The sequence below is a fragment of the Larus michahellis genome, chromosome Z (genome assembly GCF_964199755.1).
Source record: "Larus michahellis chromosome Z, bLarMic1.1, whole genome shotgun sequence".
Classification (NCBI taxonomy): domain Eukaryota; kingdom Metazoa; phylum Chordata; class Aves; order Charadriiformes; family Laridae; genus Larus; species Larus michahellis.
In genome coordinates, this window is record NC_133930.1 from 1230001 (window position 1) to 1249324 (window position 19324).

Below are 19324 nucleotides of genomic sequence, written 5' to 3' on the forward strand. Positions count from 1 at the left end.
CTAAAAAACCCCAAAAAAAACCCAACAACAAAAAACCCCCAAACTTCAAGCTGCTTCTTTCAGCATCCAGCAGCAAAGTGGGAGCGTTCCCTGCCCGCCCAGTGCCTGGTGGCGAACGCAGAGCACTCCAGCAGTGAGGAGCTGCGGTGCCCTGCTCTGGGGCTTGCGTTTATTTCTTTCTTTCACCCTCAAACCCACTGCCCGGCGCCAGCGTCACCCTCTCCGAGAAGGTGTCCCTGCTCGTAGGGACGTCTCGGGGGGGATGCTGAGCCGTTCTGGTCCAGGGCAATACCAGGTCGGGGAAAAGAGCCTTCTCTCTGCATCAATTCTGCACAGGCTGTGGGATTTTTTTTAAGAACTTTTTGTAGCTCGGTACTGCCTAACTTAATTTGTACTTCTATATAAAATAATTTGTATTTTTTGCATAACTATTTCTTTAAAATGCATCAGGTTTGACTTTTTTTGGTGTAATTTCCTTTTGTACGGGCAGACTGCCCAAGCAGATGGTGTAATGTCACCTGTAAGCAATCTGAATAGATAGGTTCATTCTTACATTTGAGAGCGCTTTTTATTTCCTTTCTATACGGTACAACTATTGCTGAGCGACTGTTCAAGATGGTGTTTCTTTTTGTGTTTCCTTTTAAAGAGATTCCTGCTGTGATTGGTTCTCTTTTTTTCCCCTCAAGTCTGTCTTTTTGGGCTCAGTGAAAAAAAATCTGTGACTTAAGAAACTTTCCCGCTATTGTTGAAACACCATCATATGAAATCCTTGGCCGTTTTTTTTTGTTTGTTTTTTTTTTTTTTTAAAAAAAAAAACGTAAATGAGGAAGTGATAGAATAAGTTAAAAACACATTTGATTGTTTGGACACATAATGATTTAATTTTAGAAGTCCAACATTTGCTGTAAAAAATAATAAAAAAAAATTAAAAAACCCAATTGCAAGCACAAAAAAACCAAACCAACCTCCCCTAGTTTTAAAAATAATGTGGTTTTTTTTTTTAATGACTATTAATGGTTTAAATGCTGCTCTTTCTGAAGGTGCGTGGTTGGCACCCCCTGATGCAGCCATTCCATCTACCCAGGGGCTCCCGGCCGGGCTCCCCCGCGCAAGGTGGGCATCCTGCCTTTGCCGGGGGCGCGGGGATGCATCCCAGTTTATCCTTCTTTTCGAGAACTATCTGGAGACAGATTTAGAATGCGCAGATACCCAATGACTTAAAAAAAAAAAAATAGCAGAAAAGCTTTCACCTGCAGAGTTCTTCCCCAGTTAGCTGCTGAAATGATGGGTTGTTTTTACGTTGGGCATCACTTCATACAACGTGTCCCTGGTCCTCGGTGGACCTCGGTGTACTGGCCTGATACTGCTCTTAACAATCTGAACTGGTGCTGTTACACATAACCTTCGCATTAGTTTATTTTCTCCCAGTAAGGCACTGGAGATTGCCTTGCGAAGGGCCACAGAGGGGCCGGTCCCCTTGACTTCAGCGGAGCTGCTGGCAGGAGTATGGGGAGAAGTATTTGTATTTAGAAAGCTCCAAAGGACCTCCATTATCAAGCTTAAATACATCTCTACCATACAGTCTCCTTAAAAAAAAAAAATAAAAAAGTCACAGAGGCCTTATTTATATGCTTTTCCTCGTCGAGGAGCTGAATAAAAGATTATTGTTTTTTAAATTTATGGTGAATGGGAAGCAATGGGATCTTGAACGGCCCGAGAGAGGTGGGTTTTGTTCTTAGCGTGAAGGTGGAGAAGTCTTTGGATATAAGCACGCCGTATATTTTCTATGTGTTTATTTGAGCATATAAAATCACGGGGCACTTGGGGTGAAATATTCCGAGCTGACCGCTGATTTCAGCGGGCGCTGCGTGACACCCCGGGCCTTGGAGGAAACCAGAGGTCTCTCATAAACTTTATTTAAAGTTATGAATACTTTGTTCTTCTGAAAATCAGGCCTTAAGGTGACACATCTGAAATTAGTGACACTTTCCGAGGTAGGGGAAAGAATTATTTAGTGGATTAGAAGAAATAACCAGCTCAGTGGTGTTAAAAAAAAAAAAAAAAAAAAAAAAGAAAAAAATCAGGATAATTTTTCAATCGTTGCAATATTTAGTAGTGAGAAGCCCGTTCCCCCATTCCCAGAGCCGTCCTGACGGGCAGCGGGAGCACCAGCAATGAAAAGCATTCCTGGGTTCCTAGTGCTTTTGCAGGGGAGAAGAAATTATCCCAGGCTTTTCCAAACCCTGGTGAAGGATAAAACCCGAGAAGATCAGATTGTCTTCTTATCCTTCTAATTTGCGATTTTTTTCCAAACGTACTTTGTTTCAGGACCCGTTTGGTATCTTCTTTATTTTTATAGAGAATACATTTCATCATCAACCAGGATATTTTACGCTTCTATTCTAGAAACCTATATAGCATTTTTTTTCTCTTTTCTGGGAAATAATCCCATTTCCTGTGAAAGATGGCCTTCTTTCTCCAATCCCCGGAGAAGTCGGGATTTGATTGGCACTTCTGGTTTACCTTTAAAAAAAATGCCCTTGCAATTTCTGTGTGACACACAAACACTCGCAAAGCTTTTTCCAAGTTCTGCCTTGGTTTGAATTTTTACCTTTTCAGAATGTTATCGTTCCAGTAGCAATTCACCTGGGAACGAAAAGCAAACCAGCTAATAATTTGTTGTCAGAAGGAGAAATATTTGCTGCGGTTGCTAAGGCAGAAAGGGGAAAGGCTGGGGTGAACGGACCCTGCTCTTACCAGGAGTTGTTCCTGGTAACGTGAAATTACAGCGCTATGTGGAAGGGTTTGGAAGATGCCTGAAAGTTAAAACTTGTGGAAGTTTGTTCTGGCTGGCTGCTTTGCAGGTGATGGTGGTACCCAGCTTCTCGGGGTTAAGTCTACCGGCACCTTGCTGAGAACATTTTCTGTAAGAATATTTTTTTTTTTGGTTAGAATTCATTTGTGTAATAAGTCAGAATTACTGATCGCTCACAGAAGGAGCTATGAGAGTTTGAAGTTTCTGAAAATCAAAGCGTATTTGTCATAAATACTTAACAAAGTGCAATTAATAAATCGGTATTTCCAAGGGGGGGGGAAAAATTACTCTTGCTGGAGTTTGATGGGTTCTTATGGCTCTGATGTCCCTTTGGGAGAGTTGGGAGCATCACTTTCCAAGCAGAAATGAGGGTCATTACGCCTTCCCCTGCCCAAACCTGACTACGTGTATTTCGTGTAGGTGACGTGGCAAATAGACTCATGTTTTCGGAGCGCCGGACACGCGGGGTTCCCTGGCCGGAGCAGGCTGGGGGGCAGAGGGATGCCCGATGCCCGCGGGATGCAGGGATGCTCGTGGCTGAGCGCTTGCTCCGCGGCAGGTTTAAGGCAATCAAATTTTCCAGCCGCTGCCGCATACCTCCTCATCCCGTGTCACCCGTTGGACGCTGCCGGCAGGACCGAGGAGCCGGGAATGGCCAATGGTGCGTGCCAGGAGTATCAGATACAGCCCGGTTTTCTTTCCTCTATCCCAACCCTGCAAAACTTGCACCCGAGTCCCGAGTGTGGACCGGTGTCCGAGCGAGGTGGCTGCGGTGCAGCCTGGTGGCACTATGGCTTCTGAGACGCTTTCCCGGGGCAGGCTCTGTGTCAGGTCTCCAGGAGTCACCTCATGAAACTGGGTACGTTTTGGACATTAACAACATACTAGGCTTGTACTTGGACTAATTTTTAACTGCGCTAAATTTTGTATCTGGTCTATTTAACTTTTTGAGAAGAAAACAAAGAATAGTTCCAGTTGTTTTGTTTTTGTTTTTTTTTTAACTTCACTTTTCCATTCTTTTTAAACATGTTTTGTTTAGAAATATAATATAGGGAAAGTAAATACTCTGCTAAGTTCTTATTCTCTTTCATTAATCGCTCGGAAAACACTGCATTTGAAAATAAATCCAGGCCAAAATTTGAGATTTGGTAACGAAATGCAGAAGTTCAACACTGACAATTGCTGTACTTAAAAGCTCCTTGGATCAGGTGTTGTTTTACCATATGGGTATTTTAATTAGTAATAAAACGTTGATCGGGATTTAGTAGTGGAATCTACAAAGCACAAATATCTGCCTCGTTTTGCTTTGTTTTACCGGCATGAATTTAGCTGTCTTTCTCTTTCCATCTCCCTTCTCTTGCTTCATTTCTGCGCAGGCATCGTGCTCGCCGAGCAGGTAGTCACGGCGCTTACGATACTGTGAAGCAACGAGTTTATTCCGTGAGCCTATAGAGCTGTATTACAGAAAACATCAATTTTCAACCATTTGTCTTCTTGGTGGTGCTAGCCCAGTGGCTCGCTGGTGCCAGGAGTGTTTTAAAGAGCCATTATCTATTTGGTATGTGCCCAATTAAACAATAAATAGTTTAGAATGGCACACACGCTTTCTGTGCGAGGGTGCTGGGCAATTTCTCTGTGAAAACAGGGAAATCCCACGCCAAACGAACCGCCTTTAAACGTGCAAAGGTTTTCCCACGCGTGTCCCTCGTGGCAGAGCCGAGGGTGACCACGGTTCCTACTTTTCCCCAGGACCGCTGGGGATAAGTTCCCCACCAGGGCGCCCTCCTCTCCCTGCGCCAGGATGAGACCCGCGGTGGTGGCAGCTCTAATACACTCCCTGACAGCCCCCAACAAACCAACCCAGAGAAATCCTTCTCTGTCATCTCTGACAGTAACCTTAAATTGTAAAAACACATTTTGAAAGATGTGTGACTTTTTAAGAAGTTGATGTCCTTTTAATATGCAGGATCTTTGGGGGAAGAAAAAAAAAAAGTACCCTTTTTAAAATTAAAGCACGTGCCACAAAAGCATGCATTTATAATCATAGAGGTCTTTGTTCCAGTGCCTGCAGTACTAAATGCTAAATCAATAATAAATTTAAGATCCGTGTGAAGAACTGCAGCGCTGGAGTGATGGATCCGACTCTTTTTCAGCCCTGGTTTCGTAATGGTCTTTGTTCTGGCAGCGCCAGGAGTACCGCCTGCCGCGCACCTCGCCTTGCGGCCCGCGCGGGTCCTGCGCTCTCAACCTCACGATAGCAACTTCTTGATTTAGGTAAAGATTTTCAACATTTTTAAAGCATTTCTTCGCTTTTTCTGTGCTTTAATCTTTGTTCACGGTAGCCAAAACAACGGCCGTTTCTCAAAAATAAAGAAATAAGAATAATATGTTTACATTAATCTAAAACCACTTTCTCATGAGGAATAACAAAACATGAATAAGTATACTTTTGAAAAATTACATTTATTTTTCCACTGAAATTGAGGTTTTGAAGTTTATATAAGGACTGCTTCAGTAAAGTGACCCCCAGTACTCCTATTAATGATTTTTTTTTTTTTAATACTAATTTCCCCAAAATCTTAAAACAGGGATGTATTTAAATATAAACTTGTATTGGTCTCTGTCAGTGTAGACGATGGGTTTTTCAGAGGGTCTGGTGAGAGAGGCACAGCGCTGTGTAACTCCGTTTATCAAACCACCAAGGGCCTCCATAAAACGATTCCCAATGTTCCCAGCAGACACCAGTGCCGCCCCAGTCGTCCCACAGCTCCTTCCACTGGGATGGCCAGTGGGTGTCAGGGCACAAGCTGTGATAAGAGGTAGAATGAAAGTAATTTGGAAAACTATTGGGTTTAAGCCTTAAAAATGATGAGAAATACTCATTCTGGATAAGAACACATTTAATACTAGAAAAACTAATACTATATTGCAAGCCTACTGAATAATTAAGCAGTGACGACGTACTCTTCTGGGCTTAGAGAGGCGTGTTTTGGCCATGGGCGTACTCAGTTCAACACCCCCTGGTTTTGGTGAAGAAGTTTCTCTGTTCCCGTGTGATCCCTCTGGAAATCTCGGAGAAGCGTCTGCTGATCCCAGCACTGGGCAGGATGGGCCCTTACTGGTAGCAATGCTGGCTCAGCCTTTACGAGGTCAAAATTGGAAAGGGAAAAAAAAAAAAAAAAGGGATTACAAAAATGAGTGCTGAAAATTGGGTTCCCAATTCCAGAGCCCGGTAAGTGGTTTGGATTGGTGAGCTGTGCACCAGCGGCTTCCACTGCCACCAGTGGCGCTGCCGTGGGTCTACTCCTGCCTTACGAGACTTTATTGAACTGCCTAAATAAGGCTGTAGCTTTGGTTACCTACTTTATTTTTTGCATCGTGACCCCAGGGCATTGCCCAAAAATGGTTACGCAGTTATTTCTGCAGATTTTATTTCTGAACGATAGCAGACCTGCGTGATATTGGACCAGAAAAATGCCAAGTTTATAGAAGTCCTTCTGTCCTTTTACACAGGGGAGAGTCTTTGCGAGGAGTTCTGGAAATACTAGTTACTCTTTGCAGCACCGCATTGCCAAATTAGTTAGGAATTTCATTACATGCAGATAACTTGCATGGTTTTTCTTCTAATTGGTCCATTTGTTATTTATGTGATCGGTCTCCGTAGGTGTGGCAAAGCCAGTATTCCCAGTTCATGGTGGTTTCCCAATCTGCGGCTGCAGCAGCTGCTTACAAGGATTCCTTCGTTAGAGCCCAAGATTTTGGCTCTTCAAAAGAAAGTGATTCTGGGTGGTGGGTGCCTTAAAGAAGGAGTTAATTAACTATTGGCATCTTTGGTTAATTCAATAGTACGATTTGGCAATACAAAAGAGCCGTGGCAGCTGTGGACTCATACCTGGTAATTACTCAGAGTTGGATCGGGTTGTAACGAAGGCAAACGTAACGAACGGTGAGGAGGCATAGGGGGATGCGCATAGCTCTACCGTTTGCACCGTAGATCGTAAAGTCATGGACCTTGAAGACGGAAGGATCTTTCAGACCATCAGTGCTGTTCCCCTGCCTGTGTAGGAGTTCTCCCGACTGCTAATCCGGTAAAAATCCGTCCCCGCAGATCGTGGTGGGCTCCGGTGGGATGACTCCTCCTGCCAGCCCTCGGTCTCGGCGGGCCCAGCCCTTCGCTGGGGGGACTTTTCTACCGAGAGCCCTTCACCGGGGCCTTGGGGACGGGGATTTTATGCTGTTTTCTCCCTTTTATCGGCTTCACTTTTTCTTTGGTCTTTAACAATCTACCAATAACGTTTATGCTAGTAAATAGCAGAAATGCTCTATACTTAGCAAATTAGCCAGGTATAAAAATGGCTGGCTCAGGAGCACTATTTGAAGTAGGTAAGACCATAAGATTTTGGAGAAGAAAATTCTGGCGAACCACCTGCTCTTGTATAGCTTGGTAAATCGGGGAGAGGCTTTGGAAAGGCTACATGAAAATTGAAAGACTACTATATCCAAAATTTAATAAAAAATAAAGTAAATCAAAGTAAAGTCTATAGTCAAACTCCTTAATTGTGATGCATTTGCTGAGTTTCCCTCTTCCATCGTCGGCCCTGCTCCGATGCCATATGGTCTACCATGGAACATTTAACTTGTCAGATATAATGGATTGTCCTGGAAGCAGATTTTTGCTTTGAGCGTTCAGCTCCTTTCTTGCATTTCACTCTCAGCTCCAGGCTGCAGGATGAAGGATTGTGGTGGAAATGCAAAGAAGAGACACGCAGTTGATTCCCCTTAAGAGAGTGACCTATATGCCACAAAATTTTACCCACGTAAAGAGGCATTATCCCTGTCACTGACCCTAGCAGGCTGCATGTCAGAACCATTTAAATTTGTCTGGACTTAACAGATTGTGCAAATGTTTCAGAATCAAGTGCTTAGGAATAATAAAGGCTTGTCATTTCAACTTAGGCAGTGGTGGCGCAGCTCGCGCCGGCCAAGGGATGAGTATTATTTATTGTGACCTACATGTAACCTAAGCTGCCTGCCTTGTAGACCTTGTAAATTAAGTTCATCTCCCAGGGCTACTGAAACTTAAAAAAAAATACCTTACCTGATAAGGAACCCAAATAGCCATTACTCTCTGTGTTGGAAAGCAGAGGTGGAGGTTGGGAGGGAGCGTGGACGGGCCGGTAGCAGTTAATTACCATCATACGTTCCGTGGGTGCGAGAGGCAACGGAGGGTTCTCCTGGGGGCCTTGGGTCCTCTCGTTCCTCCCGCCGTGCGTGGGAGAGGGGACTTGGCTCGGCGGCTCTGGTTAAAGAGCTTCCACTGGAGAACCCTAAAGCACGCGTAGACATTATCAAGTTTTCTATACTATAATTTTAAGCAAGTGATTTCTGAAACAAACGTGACAGATGACAAATTCTTTCCTGGATCAGGTTTTTTTTTTTAAATTTCCTGGCACTTAAGTATAATAAAACAAGAAAATATTGACTAGAAACCATAGGTAATATTGCTGTCCTGTTCTGTGAAGTAATTAGTAAGAATCTAGGATAAAAACCTGGCCCTGCTGGAGATACTCAGAGAACAAAATATTTGGAAATCGAGCTGTATTTTGCTCTTCAATGTAGCATTTCTTTCAGGTGTGACGTTTGTATTGAGAATATTGAGGAATGGTCATTTTTTTTGCATGAGGGTTCTCGTCTTTGCATCTGGCAGCAAATGGAAAATTGTCAGCTGGTAGAGGTGGGAAAATCCCTCTCTCCAGGACTTTTTTTTTTTCCACCATAGGAATCGACATTCCTCAGTGTCTTTTCGCAGGAGAGCTTTATCGTTCTCGATCTGACAGCATTGGAGAGCGTGCGTACTGATGCTATGAGTTTGCCTGTATTCTCAGCCCAAATTGTTCCCGAAATGTTTAGGAAATGTCAATTCTCAAGTGGAAAAATCTTATTAGGGTATGCATGCCCTCTGCTGGATATTACCGATTTGAGACTATTGGGTATTTCATGATGTTACAGTATATTTACCACATCATTCCTGATGTTTTGCCATACACTGAGAAGCTTGTTGTTTATTTTGTCTGCTTAGCTAATCCAAATTATCCAATCCATTGTTGTTAAAACATGAAAATTCTAACAGAAATAAATGCTAGCTTTTTGTTATTGTTATTTTTCTGTACTGAACAATATTACAAATGAATACCGTTTCTGTAGAAATGTATAATTGAGTATTTAATCTCAACATCAGGCAGTATTAGAGATCAGGTAGTCCCGTCTATATACGCAGAGCGAAGACGGGTGAAAACCAGGAGGTAAAGTGCTACAAAGGCATTGATGCTTTCGCTAGTAAACCCTGGAAATTGATCTTTGCCATCGGGCTTTTAAAATGGGTCCGTCTGTGCTTGCGGTCAGCATTTATTTCCTTCTTTCTGGTGCGTGGAGGATGCTGTGGACTTAATTCAGGCTTCTTGGGGCAGGAGGGCTCCGGGGGTCCTGCTGCCCCAGCACGGAGTCGCCCCAAGTCCCAAGATTGTGCCTTTTCTGTCCCTTTGGGACAAACCACAGCCACCTAATGAGAACGGCTGCTGTTTATCGTGCCGAGGTGTAGATTTGATCCCCCAGCTGAACGATAAGGCTTTTGATCTCTTTATCCTTGCTCGTGTCCAGTGTGGTTTGTTTTAGTAGCCTTTTAATAAACGCTACTCGATAGGGGCGGTTTTACAGAGCAAAGATTTAGAGCCCGGACTTGGGCTGTAGGAAGGTTTATTGTCCTCCTTCAATTCTCTGTCTTTCACGGCCTTAGATCCTTATCTGACTTGTTTTAAAGTGATTCTGGTTTCGTGCTCGAGTGAAACCCCAGGTTTCCAGATCCATGATAAAGATCTCCTGAACTGGTCCCTGAACAAATGAGGAGGGATCACCCTGCAGTGTATTTCAATTTAAAATAGCCCTGTGGGGCTTACTTAGGATAAAACAGCATCCCGTGCTTTACGTTCAATTCTTATATATTGCTTTCAGGTCTGGAGTATTATTACAATGTGGTTTTGTCTCATATCTTTATGAAAATGTTGCCCCTTTTTATTATTCTAATTCTCTAATATTAGATAATGCTTTTGCTTTTGATTTTTTGTTCTCTGATGTCTGTCTTCATCCTCTGCCCATCTTTGGACTGTTGCATGTTCTGTGAATGAACACGGGGAAAGGGTTTTCTTTGAGTTTTTGTTTCTCTCCATAATAAATTTGCCTATTTCCAGAGTGATACAGGTGTTCAGGCTTTAGATGATCGTAATTATTTCCTCTAGACTGAAATTCCGCGCACATACGAAAAGGAAAGGAGACTAAACATGTTTACAAAGTCGCATCTTTGCTCTAAACGAGGGATTGTCTCCCCTAAATGTTCTTCCGCTTGCGGTCTTTGAGTGGAGGTGCTGTGGGTTCCGTGGCTCACGGCGTTTGACTGGAGGTGCTGTGAGTTCCGTGGCTCACGGCGTTTGACCAGAGGTGCTGTGGGTTCCGTGGCTCACGGCGTTTGACCAGAGGTGCTGTGGGTTCCGTGGCTCACGGCGTTTGACCAGAGGTGCTGTGAGTTCCGTGGCTCACGGCGTTTGACCAGAGGTGCTGTGGGTTCCGTGGCTCACGGCGTTTGACCAGAGGTGCTGTGGGTTCCGTGGCTCACGGCGTTTGACCAGAGGTGCTGTGAGTTCCGTGGCTCACGGCGTTTGACCAGAGGTGCTGTGGGTTCCGTGGCTCACGGCGTTTGACCAGAGGTGCTGTGGGTTCCGTGGCTCACGGCGTTTGACCGGAGGTGCTGTGGGTTCCGTGGCTCACAGTGTTTGAGTGGAGGTGCTGTGGGTTCCGTGGCTCACGGCATTTGACTGGAGGTGCTGGAGGTTCCGTGGCTCATGATGTTTGAGTGGAGGTGCCAGAGGTTCCGTGGCTCACGGCGTTTGACCAGAGGTGCTGTGGGTTCCGTGGCTCACGGCATTTGACTGGAGGTGCCGGAGGTTCCGTGGCTCATGATGTTTGAGTGGAGGTGCCGGAGGTTCCGTGGCTCATGATGTTTGAGTGGAGGTGCTGTGGGTTCCGTGGCTCACGGAACGTGGCCACTCAGGCAGTGTCTTTAAGGTTTCTTCAACTCATTAAATGTAATTTCTTCAGACGGCGTTGAAATAAACAGTTGTTTTGTTTAAATACCTAATTTAATTATGAAAGTTTATTATTCTGGTCTCAGTTAGTGTGTGTACTTGATATTAAGCTCATTAATGTTCCTTGTCCGCAGAACGCAGTATTATTTATGGGTTGTGCAACTGCAGCGATGGCTACGAAATGCAATACCTGCATATCCTCTGGTTAACTTCGGGGTGCTGAAAACCTGTTGCAAAGGGTGCAACGAGCTCGTTCTGACTGGATTAGCCACAATCGATCCTCTAATGCAGCTGTATCATCCAGGCAAATAACCAACTATGAGCGTCAAACCTTTCTTTTATGGAATAGCGTGATAATCTTTACAATCTAATTGATTTTGGTGGGACTAGTCAAGGACTAAGGGGCCGTTTAATATAAATCTGGTTCTTCGCTATTCTCTCTTTACATTCTTATTCTTATAGTTTTGAGTGTAGTTTTGCCCCAGCTATTTTGTTTTAAAAGCGCGCAAACAGACAAATCGCATGCTGCCCTGCAATAGATGCTGTTATTTGGTAGACTACAGAAACAGATTGAGCAAATTGCCTCAGTCTTTTGGTTTGGCTCCAACATTTCACGAAGCGAGATTGGTGACAAAAAAAAATAAATGGGTCTGGTATTTTCATGGAGTAACCGAACCTGTGTCGAGGGGATGGCGGAGCCTGGGGTGGGCAGCGCCGGAGTCAGTCCCTTCCCTGCACTTGAAGCCGTTGGCCCCAGGGGGGCCAGTGGGCAAAGCTGGCCCTGAGCCCCGTGTTGGGATGGCCTTCAGCAGGCAGCACGGCCCTTCCCGTCCGCATAGACATGTCCGTATGTATAGACACTGAGCGGGCGGGTGTAAGGGAGCAGTTGGGCGCTTGGGAATTAACCTTGCCTCGTCGAGCCCCGAGCAGCAAGGGGAGTCAGGGCTGAAGGGCCGCTTTCCCTCGGGATTTCCTTGCTTTAGGTTCTTCAAGTCAGCTCCGTAGCTGTGTTTTACTCTAGGTTTTAGGATTTAATTTCCTTTGCATTTTGATGGTACTGTTTTTAAAAAAAAAAAAGAAATCTCCTTTTATAACGGTACTTGCCCTGGCATCATAACGTCTCCTTCAGAAGCATTACTGTTTCCGGCGCATCAGTGTAAGTGCAAAAATCCTCTCTCATGTCAAAAGGATCTTACCCCTAGCATTGTGTAACATTTTGGGCTGCGATGCCATGCAAATTATTGGCATTAATACCTTCCCTTAGCTTTGTATCTAGTTTGTGGACCTTCCCTGGATCAGATGCTGTGCCCGTTTGTCCTATTTTGTGGACATAATTGCACAAACTTTGCTTAAAATCTATCTGATTTCTTTCTTATTGTCTGTACTTCATGTATAGCACAAAGCAGAAGTAGCTCATTAACATGATACTTTCATTACCGTCGGATGACATTCTTTGTGATGTAAAACACGCTGTTCAAAAACCTCCCTGCAATAAATAGGGTATTTTGACTGTAAATCCTATAGCGGAATGTGCGCTACTGTTGGAGAAGTGTGTGTGTACATATATATATATATATATATATAACCTGGGTCGAGCCCGACTTGGTAACTCATCCGAGCTCAGCAACTCTCTCTGCTGCTCAAACCTGGGAAGAGGAGCCACTGCAGCCACTCGGGTCGGTGGGGACGATGCCCAGCGAAGCCTCCCAGCGCCTGTCCCCCTTCCCCGCAGCCCCGGCACGGGGGCGACTTGTTCCCCCGCCAGCTCCTGCCCGGAGCTGCGACGGCGACCACTGCTCCGGCCCGGCCACCGGCCCAGGGGACGCCCAGCCGCCGGGAAACGCTTGCTGTCACACAAAAGGGGGACAAGCCTCCAGCCAGCTGTTAGCCCTGATGCCAGGGACAGCATTTGGATTTCCATCCTTCGATTAAAAGCCAAAAAAAATTCATTTAATAGACTAAAAGCATTTTCCGTTTTATTTTTTCTTTCTCCCACCCCCCTCCCTTTTTTTTCTTTTAAAGAATAGAGTATTGAAAAGTTCTGAAAAAATAAAGCTACCTGCTGTCTCCTCTGATGACAGAGCAGGCTATTTTTTTGCCAAGGGCAAAAGCCAGCAAGACCTGGGAGGCTGTCCATGGAGGGCACAGGGCATAGCCATTTATCTGAGAGTCAGGTGCCTATAGGTGTAGGATCTATAGTGTACAACGGCTCATTTATTTCGATGAGGTTTTTCCTCAGATAATTTAGAATTTGATACAAATTTTGCCTTGATTTCTCTGCTGAAATGAGTCAGGTTTTCAAAGCTCTGTGGCAAAAAAAAAAAAATCCCCTAGCGGTGCTGCTGTGGCTGTCAGAAGTTGCTGTGCGGGGCCGGTGGCCGGAGCCCGTGAGCACCCACTCCCCGGAGCGCTCCGATCCTCCCTTTCTCCTGCAACCAAACCTAAACAAGCGTAAGAAAATTTTGAATGCGAGAACTGGAGATGAAGGCAGAAGGGAAGTGTTTCATGATCCTCATAACGATGCAAATAAACCCTGCTGGGGCTGATAACACGTATGTGTTCATTATAATACCCAGACAAACGTGGAACTAGGAAGTCCAGCCCGTTCTTCAGTGGCTCAGAACTTTTTCCCAAATACGCAGTGTGTTCCTCGTGCCTGGTCTGCCTTCCACACTGAATTCTCCTTTAGTTTGTTACTCTCTGGAGGGGAATCGATGGGGCTCCCTTCAGGATGCATTTGAGACATCGGACATCAGAGGGAAGGGTCGTTAATTTTCCAAAATGCTAGAAATGCAGTAATAAAATAAGAACTAGACATAAGCAAAATTGCAGACCTGAACAGACTGAAATTTGCAGCCATTAAAATTCCAATCCCTAATACAATAACTTCCGTCCCCCCCCCCACCCCGAGACAGGTTTCCCTTCTTGAGTCTAAGCAAGGACTGACCCCCAAATGTAGGGCAGCGGAAACCTGAATTAGAATATTCTGGTTGAATTCATCTCTCAAAAAAATCTGTCAAACAAGAAATTAGTGTAAACATTGACTTGAAGTCATTTATAGAAATAGCTTCACTTCCTTTGCTCTGCGGATGGAAAGAGTTGCCTCGTGCCTCTGGTTTTGCATCCCAGAAAAAAGCCAAGGTGCCCGTTCTCCCGGGGCAGGGGCAAAGAGAGCGGGGAATCAGATGACTTGCATTTCTGCTTTGGAAGTTGCTTAAATTTTCTACTTAATTTGATTAATTTTTCAAAGTATGCCATGGAAAGGCAAGTGGCTTCTTTATCGATTGATTGGCAATCCTGTGCTGCTTTTCTTTTCCGCAGTGAAACCAAAATGCAAACAAAATATTTATGGAGCAATGGTTTTAGTTTAGTGAAGATAAGCAGGATTTTTTTTTTCTAGAGGTATTTAGAGAGCAGAGACTTGAGATTCAGTGTTTGTCAGAAAACAGGAGCTGCATGTAGTTCTTTCTTTGTCTCTCCTTTGATTGGCATGCATTGTGTCAATTAATTGAAAATATATAGATATATTTACACGCACGCTAAGTTATCGCCTCCGATAATAATGGAGATGCTTTTTCTGCCTTACCTAAAGAGCAAGTGCGTACTTGAAAGTTATTCACCAGCCTTTGTAGGTCAACTTCTTCCATGGAGCTTTGTTTCAATTGTCAGATCATAAAGCCACGGAAGGGTATAGATCGTGTTGCGTGTTCGGGGGGCTGGTAACAAATGGCACATTTTAGCATTTGGTCCTCTAGGTAGAAAAAATTAATCAGATGTCTGACAAGATTTGTTATTCGTCTCTATTTCAGGCTCCTTTTTTTTTTTCCCTTTTTTTTTTTTTTTTTTCCTTTCCTGGCTTCCAACAAATATTACTAACGGGTACTTTTTGGTTTTAAAATATGGACAACAGTACTCCATGCAGTAAAAGACTTGAACGATTAATGCTACCCTTATGCCTCTTTTGAGTAGTTTTAGCCATGGGGCTTGGCACTGCCACCATTGTCTTTGTGCCAAAAAATATCCGCAGCGGCTGCCGCATTCTAGTACTAGAGGGTTGTCTCGAAAATTCCGCAGTGAATGCGTCGGGTGTCTACATCGCTGTAGACGCTCTCTCTTTTTTAAAACATTTTTTTTTTTTAAAAAAAAAAAAGGAGAGAGAATCTTTAGCTCTTGCAAACCTGGGAAAACGCAGAGTACAGGCTGGGGTGTTCAAGTGACTGAAAATGATGCATAATGTACAGTAAACGTGGAAATTCAGGAGAAGCTTTTGTATTTGTGAGCACAAATAGTTGCTTAAAGAGCCTACTCTTGCATATTATCAGCACTCTTGCAAATTTTATTATCTGAAACAAATGTGCCAGTGAATTTTAAGCAGAAAATCAACATCAAGACTGTAGCTAATTTTAAATGGACAGTTTATACAAAAGATATTTCTCCCCCCCCAAAAAAAAAATGAAGTGTCGTTACAAAAAGTATGATAATTTCATAATTACAGTTGATAGTGCGAGTCTACGCATGTATATCTTTTTAACGGTTTCTTGACTTTTTCATAAATTTTTGGTTATTTGTCCTTAATCGAGGAAGCAGATTTCTAGCTGTATGTGGGAACAACAACAACCGTAATAAAGTTAAAGGCTTACACTAGGAGAATGAAATGTTGTTCCCTCATGATCTCCAAAGCTATCTCTTTGGTGGTAAAAGTGGATGCTATAGATGAAATCTTTACAAGGAGCATAATCCTAAAAAAAAAAAAAAAAAAAGTCAATCTCCTGCTGGCTGCTGTGCCGCTTTGGTACCTCACAGACTTCGACAGAGTCCTGGACGAGTGCCCATTGATGTCATGGAAACACTCAAATTACTGAGAATGATTCATGTCTATGCTGTTCTCTTATCCTCCCCCACACAAATAGAAGTAGATTTTAACCCTGACAACTTGTAATTTGCAGCGGGTTTATTTTTGTATCTGGATAAATATTTTTTAACAACTGAAATTAAGATGAGGCTGCCTGTGTCTGATACGATAGAAAAGAAGATTACCGATACCCAGGCAGCAGCCAGGAGCGCGTGCAAAGCACCTTGTGCGGCTGCTTGTACTCGCTTCCCCTCCACCCGATTTTGCTGGTTGGGATTTTCCTCCCCCCCCCGCCCCCGTCCTCACCGCTTGTTATTTGCACCGACTTTCCGGCCCTCTTGGGGAGGTGGGAAGAAGCACCCGGAACTCCGGGCGTGCCGGCAAGACATTTTGTTTTCCGATCTCGGCATTGGACTCGGGGATTCACGATTAAAATTTCATTGTCATTTCCATCTTGAATTATTTCTGCAAAGGCTTCCAGTGCTCCGAACCTGAGGGGGGCTATGGAGTGGGTGATCCATCATTTTTGTATAACCAGATACAAGTGCTTTCAAAAGTTATTGTATGTGCCAATGTCCTATGAATTGCAGATAAATTTTGGAGGTTCCTGTGTATAAGTAACTATTTGATGTGGACAACAACAAATACCAAAAACGAGAAACAAAAGCAAGCTCTAGAGTCTTAAATTATGATGAGGAGAAAGACGATTTTTTTTTTTTAATTCCAAATCGCTTGCAATAGTCAAGCTTTACCTCTAAAGGGCAATCAAAATCAGTAGCCGCGCATTAAAGGAAAGGCTTGTGGAGTCAGAATGTGGCCACGCTATTTTGGGAATGATTAAAATTAACTCCGTCATCCTTTGTCTAACGATCTGCCTCACCGTGGGTCCCTTTATGAAATTTGGATGGCGTTGGGAACGCCGAGCCCGGCGGAGCTCGGGCAGCAGCGATGCCAGGGACCCCCAACCCTGGCCTTTGTCGGGTCGGTGGATATTGTCCTTACTGTAGTCGAATATTTCCAAGCGCAGTTAAAGGATGTTTTTAACGGCTTTGGTGGGCGTGCTGGCACGGTGGCTTTATTTTTGGTGTAGGGCTGCCACCGCATCCCTCACGGGGGGGGTACGCGCGGACCTGGCTTGTAGGTGCAGAGGTGTCCCCGGCACTGCTGGGAGCCGCACGCGGAGATAAACCGAGCATCTGCTCCCCGGTAACTGGTACTGTGTGCCGTGGGTTTTATGCCCCAGCCTATAATAAAAACTTTAATTTTATGAGTGATTTTTACTGTGTTCTTGGATGTTTTGTTAGATAATACCTCCCCCCCCACTCCCGTGATTATCCTCACCATAAGGGTGGTCTTTTAGTGTCAATATGTTTTGTATCAGCCCTCTTGACTGCTCTTTGTCTCCGGAGCACGTGGTGCGGTGCTGCTCAGCCATGACTTAATGCTTTGCAGAAACCACCTCTTCCCTTCTTGATTTCGCTCGAGTCTGGCCATTCAAACCTGAAAGAACCTTTCTTCTCCTTTGTAAATATGGCATAACCGTAACCGGTACTGCAAGTCAGGCTGTTGGAGCCGAGTGTTAAAGGCTTCCTGGGGAAAAAAAAGAAGGAAAAAAAAAAAAAAAGGGTACTTAGGGCTGGCAGAGTCTCGGCAGCCGTTGGGCGCCCGTTCAAGTCCCAGCGCCGCTGGGGCAGCCCCAGCCTTGGTAGCGAATGGCCAGTTCCCAGCAGGGGTCTCCTTCCCAGGTGTAAATTCCATCATCACCTTGATCCGCGGGGGAACTGGCTCCTGGGAAAGAGAGCGGGGAAAGGCGTCCCCAGCAGCACCGGGGCGAAGCTGGCTGGCGAGGGGTGAGGGTCAGGTAGGATGGGGGACAGGGACAAGGCAGGGTGCTGGGGCGGATGCTCAGCCCCCGAGCCCAAGGGCAGGCACGGAGGAGATCTGCTCACGGGTGGAACCCCTTAAATCCCAGGTCCAGGAAGCGTGTGGAGCAGCGCAGCCGAGATTAGGAAGTTTATTTCACGTCGCCATCCTCAGCTTGAAAAAGTGTTAATCCCTTTCTGTTGCCTACATGCATCGCGCAGTCAGCAGTGCCTATTTTACATATGTAAACAGCATTAGGAAATGTGGCGAACATCATATAAAGCGCTTGGAAAAGCTATATATATCTATCTGTTTATATCTGTTATACATCTCTTTTTTTTTATTTTTTTTTTGTTAACAGGTAAAACAGAAAGGGGTTCATACTCATCGTATGGAAGAGATTCGAATTTACAGGGTTGCCACCAGGTAAGTGAAATTCTGCTCAGCAGAGGGGTTGTGCTAAATACTCTGATAAATGAGGTTTGCTGCTTAAAGTTGTACATCTTAGGCGCAGGCTCCGTCGTAAACGGCGATGGCTGCAGATGTGCCTTTCTCAGAAAGGGGCTTTATTTGCAAATGCAGGTTTTCAAGCTCCTGCCCGAGCTTTTCTGGCTGGGATGCAGTTCCTGGAGACTCGGAGCACTTGGGTTGACCTAATAGCGCCCGAGTCGGAGCCGCTGGGAACTATTGATTCTTGTCCCTTGCAACAATGCCGCAGTGTTCGGCGTGGCGAGTCCTTCCCCACGGCGCAACTTCAGAAATTACACGAGTGGAAACACACCGCAGAGCTCGTGTCAGCCCCGAGCTTTGGATGGCTACCGCCATAAATTATAGTTTTCATAGAATCTGTATGATGTTGTGTGAAAACAAGGTTGTATTGAGGGATAAAAATGTCTGTGAAAATATGATTTGTTGTCCCTTTTTGTTTCTGAATTGTTTTTGGCTGGAAGTCAAGGCCAGCAGGCTAACAGCAAAGCCGTCTCAAGGGAAGCACGCGTGAGCTAGAAAAATAAGAGTAGTTTAATTAAATAATAAAATGCCAGTGTAATACAAAGGTATAGCATGTGTGTGCGTGTGCCTCTCTGCACTTTGCATTTGCATACTTTTAAGTCTCCAGAGAAAGTCTGAGTCTAAAAATACTATCAATAGCCAAAAGTCTGTGCTTTGTTTCAAGACAATTGATTTTTTTAAAAGACGCTTTCTTTTTAATTTCAGTAGCAATATTAATCGTGCGTTTAAATTCGTTTTGTTCTTGAAGAGTGCTAGGCTTCCTTTCCTTTTTCTAAGTGCAGTAGCTTCGCACTTTGGAAAACTATTGAAAGAATTTAATAGCCTTCTTAATATTCAAAGCTTTATACTGTTCAAATCTGCCAGGAAAAAAAAAAAAAGAAAAAACACATCAAAAAACTAGCCAAAATGCATATTATTTCCCTATAGGAAAGGGAAGTACTTGATCCCTTCTTTCCTTTCGTATGTCCGTGTTCTTTAATAATGTGGGGAAGCAGGCTATTGTTAGGGTGTTGGTTTGTGTTTTTAAACATTTAGTGTAGAAAAATGAAGCAACTTGGGCAATTAAAGAGCAGTTTCTGTTTGCGGGGCACACGTGTGTGCCGTGGGTAGTGCCTGGAGGCCGGGGCTCTGCTCTTGGCCGGCCGTCGC

The 19324-nt window shown here is 44.4% G+C and overlaps 1 protein-coding gene across 46 annotated transcripts in view; it reads left to right on the forward strand.

Annotated features, from left to right (window-relative positions):
- Nucleotides 1-19324, forward strand: part of TCF4 (transcription factor 4) — a 237220-nt gene that overhangs the window by 101115 nt on the left and 116781 nt on the right. For all 46 annotated transcript variants that reach the window (XM_074571006.1, XM_074571018.1, XM_074571038.1 and 43 more), the window contains one exon: nt 18027-18091. In XM_074571006.1, the coding sequence (XP_074427107.1) occupies nt 18027-18091 (65 nt within the window). The remainder of the gene's footprint in view (nt 1-18026; nt 18092-19324) is intronic.